Here is a 6,540-nt window from a genome sequence, read left to right as displayed (position 1 = left end):
TACTGGCCTTCTGCTGCTGGATCCACTCAAATTTATTAACTTTCTGGTCCAAAACTGCATGCTGTCAGATGCAGTTTTAAGACTGCTGAGGAAAGGTGGATAATCTCTCAATCTACTGGCTGTGGTCTAGCTGGTACAGCCCAATACACTGCTAGGCTTATTTGCTGACAGGGCACACTACTAGTTTAGCTACTGTCAACCAAGACCTTTTAAGTAGTGCTGCTCCCCAGCTAGCCAGTCACCAGCCTGTACTTATGCAGGGCGTTAGTCCATTCCAGGTGCAAGACTTCGCTTTTTTCTGTGGTGAAACTCAAGAAATTCCTTCTGGCCCATTTCTCTATCCTGTTCCTCTGATCGTCAGCACTGCCCTCTAGAGTACTGACTGCACCTTCAAATTTGACATAATCCATAAACCTTTTGAGGACTATCTGGCTCTTCTGCAAGGTCACCAATAAAGACTGACAAAAATGATGTTCACAGAAAGTGTCTTATTTCTATTCTATAATTAAGTTCCTACTTCTATTGCTTTCTCTCTGTACACTCACCTGTGGAAGAAAATTTGGACGAGGAGTAAGTCTGGGAGGAGGGATGAACTGCGGCACTTTTATGGGCTGAGGCGTAGCCTGAACCTGCTGCAAGAATGTAAGAGCTCAGTAAGAGGAAAATAGCTTTGAAGTTGCTCACCAAAATCAACATCATGAATGTATTTTCAGATCTGATGTCCCCATTTTACACTCTGAAATTATTTTCCACAGTAACGGGTTCTTCACTAGAAATATATTAAAGAAAGAACTAATCTTACTTCCCAGTTCCTATGCACCTTGCTTCATAAACTGAAGGCACCTTTCTTTTTAGTTCAAATGGACTAACTACTGTGCTTTGCAATCTAAACCAGTTTCATTTAAAGATTACAAAAAACTTCTATTTAACAGTTAAAAATTGGCTTTACAACAGGTAGAAAATACTACCAGACTTTGATGTCCAGCTATATGAACCACTGTCCTTTCATACCGAACGTTATACAGAAGAATGAAAGAGCATCTCAAGCAAACAGGGAAGATCTGGAATTTACAACTCTTGTAGCCATATTAATGACACTACGAGGGGTTCTAAACACACAACTTGAAATTTACAAAAGTAGGTCATTAATTTGAAACAATTAAGATCTGATGTGAAGGCATCCTAAGTACTTCCCTGTCTATCTGAAATCAGTTGGATGGAGATGCCACATGATTAACCTCTGAATAGCACTACTAGCTACCCTAAGTTGAGTACTCGGTGAGAGTACTCTGAAATTAATGTCCACATTAGTTTCCACTCTTCTGTACTTCTATCTATCCACATAAGACTGCAATTTGCTTCAAAAAGGTCTTGTAATGATTAATTAATGCTTGGGAAAATATTCTGAGATTATGAAATTTGCTACAGAAACATAAATCATGGACTATTATTAAACCATAATCACCCCTCTAAACCTAAGTAAGCTATTCTGCAAAGAAATGAAGCACAGACATAAAGGACAGATGAGAGTGGTGCAAAGGATGACATGGGAAAATAGAAGAGTAGAATAAACCCCACTCAAATAATCTTCTATATTCTGCTTGTAAAGATATGCCCCATTAGGAAGCAAAATTACTTCAATTTGCATTATTAAACTGTATATTTTAATAAAGCTAAATTAGTTTTATTTTTAGTGAAGACTTAACATTTAGTCAAGAAGTAAAATTTCCCTGTCATGATGCTATACAATGCTTGGTTTCCAGACCAAGAAGCCTATATAATCCAATTTAAAAACATTTTTTATTTTATTTCCAGGTGGCTAACTATTCAGAAAAAGATTGATGAAATAAAAGCACTTCCCAAAATATATACTGAAAGAAACCAGTTCAGTACATGTGTATGAAAAAGTGATGAGTGAAGAGGACATGGCAGTAGGCAGAGTCCAGTGATGGGTCTAACACCAGCGACTTTATCACACAAATGGGACACAGAGATTGACTCAAAAAATCCAAGATGAGAACCCAAAACCGATGAAAGAAGAAAGTCTGACATCTCCTTTACCAGAGATACAAGTAGGAATTTTGCAGAACACAGCTATATAGATTAGGTAGGGGAGAAACAATTGCTATTTCCCCATGACTAACAATTACTAACAGGGGAAACTTTACACAGGTGATCATAGCACAGATTTAATTCTATTAAACAAAACAGTAAAACCAGCCAATATAGATAGCAAATGCTTCTATCTTAGAATATCATGCTAACTATGTAAACTAGTTAAGACTCATGGTAAGTTCCTAATATGCTTCTGTGCAAAAAAATGACTGTTATTTGTTTTCCAAAAGCCCTCCTGGTAAACTAAACCCACACATATCTGCAGGGTAAACACATGAAACGCTTACCAAAGTTACTGTATTTTTTGCCACTATTTGGACTGCCTCAGCTCCTGGCCCAGTGACCTTATTTGTTGTCTGGAGGTTGACTGGTGCATTCTGTGCATCAGTGCTGAGGACTGCTTTCTGATTGTTGTTGATAGCAGTAACCATGGCAATGGTAGGTCTCTGACCCACAACAGAGGCAGGCATGGTCGCAGTTGCTGCTTTCAAGACGAGAGGTAGTGTCTTAGTGGTGATCATAGAAGCTGTAGTTACAGTTTTCTAAGGGAAACAGAAAATACACTGTAAGAGACAGAGACACTTCGTATCAGACAGGACGTGGGTTGGTTAGTCAGAAACAATAGACGGTAAGAGAAAGAAAAGGCAACACTGAGTCTGTCTACCTACTGTTCAGACAAGCACGTTATCTGACACCTTTGAAAACCAGATAGCTAGAAATTTGGGGCACCTGTTGGGTCTATTTTCATCACCTGCAGCATTACAGATTGATTCAAAACAAACTCCCAAGAAAATGACAATCAAGTGTCAGTAGTGGCATATGCACTTTTGGATCTTTTAATTTCATATTACTTCCAGACAGGTACTGTCAATATCAAACCTGTAACGTGGAGGTTTATGAAACATACCAGCAAACTAGCTTCTCACCAATTAAAACTCATATTTTCAAATAGAATCAATATTGATACAGATTCTCACCATCAGAGGGAAAAACATTCATCAATTGGTTTAAGATGAAAAAAAATTTTGATTTTGGGTATTCCAAATTTCAGTTTTAGCCATACATACATAGCTATTCAGCTGGTAACCTTCCTTCTGAAGACTATCAGTAGGGCTACCCTGAAGCTCTCTGTCTGTTAGGCTGTACAGCTGAAGCTGCAGGCAATTAAGTTTAGCTTCTGTGGATTGGGGTGGTTTTGGAACATATTTGTGACACCATGATTGCTCTCAGCCTATTTCAAAGGGAGTGGTTTTTTAATCACTTAATGCCAGCATTTATCTGAAATGACTGAATACACTATGCCCACAAATTCCAAAGTTAAAACAAGTATAATTTCATAATTTAATTTTAAAAGGTACTGTCTTCTAAGTTGTTACGGGAAACTGACAATTACAAATCTCATTCAAAAAGTGACAAGGCAAGAGAGTCTCCACATAAAACCAGAACACAATGTGCACAGAAAACTCATGATAAGTGACACTCAACAGAATGGCAAGCCAGCTTGTTTCTTTTCTCTTTGATGTAAAAAATCCATTGTACCAATGGTACTGCATCTTCAACACAGTTATTTCTGTGATCAAATGTTCTTAATTTGAAATAACCACCATTCCCTCCTGATGTCAGCAGTGGGCTCTACAACAGGAAAAAATGGAGAATCAGGCAGCCTTTTTCGTGTTGTGAACATGCCTCATTTAGACTGCTTGATTTTAATCACACAAGACCTTTCCCTTGTTTCAGTTGGATTATTCAGTATTTTCATCAGTATTATTACCTTAAACAAAAAGGCAGTTTACCTTCACATCTCTAATTCAATAATGATTAAACTATATCCCCTGTTAATTACACCAAAGTGTGAAAAAAACCAAATACTGTATAATGACCAAAGGTTAATTCATACTTCAATTTTATACATTTTATAAAATACAGACACAATTAACTTTCCCTTCTCACAACATGAACAATTCCCTAACTTTTATCCGAGATTCAAGAGCTTTTTATTGATCTCTGCTGCACCTTCTCCAAAGCAAGAGGCTTCATTCCCCTAATGCAGTAACATTATTCAAGTTTTTCCAATGAGATGTAAAATGGTATCATTTTCACAAGCTTCACATCACGTTATAGAAGGCTGTGACTCTTTCATAGAGGTTCTAGTAAGTCTGTAAGTACTAAGAGTATAGTTTCAGTCGGCAGATCACAGAGCTTGAATATCCCTGATATTTTGCTAAGCATTAATTACCTTGGTTATTCTAAAGTTTTCAATGCATGAATTCACACTGAAGTGGCATTCATAGTAAGTCTACATTATTTCACATAATAACATTGCAATAATACGACCTTTTAGCAGGCTTGTTGCTTTATGGTAATTTTAAAAGCCTGTCCTACTGGACTATATTAAGTATATTAAAATGTCACTATTAAGGCACCATATATACCTTGATTCCTAAATTGAATTACTGTGAAAATAACCACTGAAAGCATTCCCTATACTGACACAGCCTTGAAAGATAAATTATTTACAAAAAGAGGTATCAAAAAACTTTCCGGAGACAAAATATTTTACTTTTTTTTTTTTTTTTCTAAAGAGACATAGGGACAACAGGACAGAGGCACAACCTCTAGATGCAAAATGCATACAGAAGCAAGTGAGAGTACTTCAGAATTATACTAACATAAAACCAGAGAAGTGTTAAGGATAAAAGGTGGCTTATTTATTCAAATGAGAGGATTACCTGCCTTTCAGCTTATAATTACTTTCCAAGTAAAAGTGTATCAATGATAGTCAGAAGGGTATAGCAGTTTTTTGACTGTTTCACTAGAGGGCTCTTTGAACGAAACCTCACTTTTTACAACCCAGGAGATGACCTGGAAGTTAATGCACGAATGCGAAGTGGGGGATACGAAGAAATGCATGAAATTGCTCTTGCAGTCGTGTTTCCTGACTGAAAAATACAGACCAGTGATACAGCAAATACTGATCCTTTGCTTGCCTATAAACATTTTAGAATACAGTAAGGTTTACTTCTTTCTTCTGTTTTAGCTTTGATATAGATGTTGCTGTTCAGAAATGCCTTTTCCTTAGTTAAATCTGCTTCATTTCTTCAATACTCTTTCTTCAAACACACAATTATATGTCTCTCAAATACATTCCTAGACAGCATCCAAAACAACTTGTTGAGTTAATTAGAAAACTAATAGCCAAACCACTTCTCCTCTATTTCCAGGAAAAGGGAAGACAAAGAACCATACTCAGCCAAATCTATGGTTGTGAGTCACTGCAATGTGCATAAAGTAAAATTTCAAGGGTGAATTCTGCCATCTGCCTATCCAGGTAAACAGGAGCTGCTGAGATTCCATCAATGAGGAAAAATACCTCAAACACACTTCTTTTTACAAAACACCTCCCTGCGTCATCTTGCTGTTTTATTAGCATACTCTGGGGATTCAAACTACTTGAACTGAGACTGAAACGGTTTGAAATTCCCCCCTTAGTAATAGCAGACCACTTTCTCTGGTGAGTTCTGGGATTACATCTCTAATCCTATAATGTACTGAAACCCACTGTACTTTCCCAATAAAGGTACCACTTTTTAAAATTCAGACTTTGCGATTACCACTGTAGACTTTTAGACTAATCCTAGAGAATTCAGATAAGCATTACTTGGTAAAAGTTACATCTGTTTAAAAAGAACCAAGCAGAAAGAAGAGGGAACTGTTTTCTTAGTTTTGTTCACAGATACAATGAGCACTCTCAGTCTTCTAAAAATAAATTATTTTAAACATACATTTCATACAGTGCATGTAAAGTCTTCACTGTTTCTTGAGACTTACAAGGTATGGATAGACAGTAATTCATGCAGCTATGGTAAAGATAGGTGCATTTGCTAAACTTTCATTTATTTTTAAGAAAGGTGCCACTGCCACCCTTCTTTTCTGTGAGGCTATGATCTGACTTCTAAAAACAACTCAAACAGGAAGTTATTGCTGGTAAAAGCCACAAGAACCACAGCGGCACAAGAATAGAAGGAAAAATTAATATTGGTACAGTAAAAGGTGTAAGTGAAAGTTTGTAATTTGCTCTAGACACCTTTATTTGGTTTTGGTTTGTTATTTTTTTTTCAGTGAACTTCACCTTCAGCAAGGAAAAGAACTATTGTAGAGATTTTTACCTGTGATCCAATCACGTTTGGAGAGGGTGCAGTAGACTGCTGCTGCTGTTGATGGTGATGTTGCTGTAGCTGTTGTAGTGGTTGCGGCTGTGCTGTCTGTAGTTTGTTTTCTGATGGTGCCAACGGCTGTATTTGAAACTTACTGTCTGGCTGTTCCTGCTTCACTATCAAGTTCTTTCGAAGCTGTTCCACCACTCTTTTCTACCAGGTAAATAAAAACAAAAATTATGACAGTTATTTAGTTGCACATGCTGGAGAA

At 37.0% G+C, this 6,540-nt stretch overlaps 1 protein-coding gene across 2 annotated transcripts in view; it reads right to left on the bottom strand.

Moving 5' to 3' along the window:
- Positions 1-6,540, bottom strand: part of PHF21A (PHD finger protein 21A) — a 94,631-nt gene that overhangs the window by 20,236 nt on the left and 67,855 nt on the right. The window contains exons 5-7 of one of the 2 annotated variants that reach the window (XM_009999559.1): positions 6,282-6,482; positions 2,403-2,657; positions 546-632 (exon numbers count right to left, since the gene is read on the bottom strand). In XM_009999559.1, coding sequence (XP_009997861.1) covers positions 546-632; positions 2,403-2,657; positions 6,282-6,482 — 543 coding nt within the window. The remainder of the gene's footprint in view (positions 1-545; positions 633-2,402; positions 2,658-6,281; positions 6,483-6,540) is intronic. The other variant, XM_009999560.1, reaches the window with a different exon arrangement.

Source organism: Chaetura pelagica, unplaced genomic scaffold (genome assembly GCF_000747805.2).
Source record: "Chaetura pelagica isolate M959 unplaced genomic scaffold, ChaPel_1.0 scaffold55, whole genome shotgun sequence".
Classification (NCBI taxonomy): Eukaryota; Metazoa; Chordata; class Aves; order Apodiformes; family Apodidae; genus Chaetura; species Chaetura pelagica.
The sequence above is the reverse complement of the archived record's forward strand: the minus strand, read 5'-3'. Positions and strand labels throughout refer to the sequence as shown.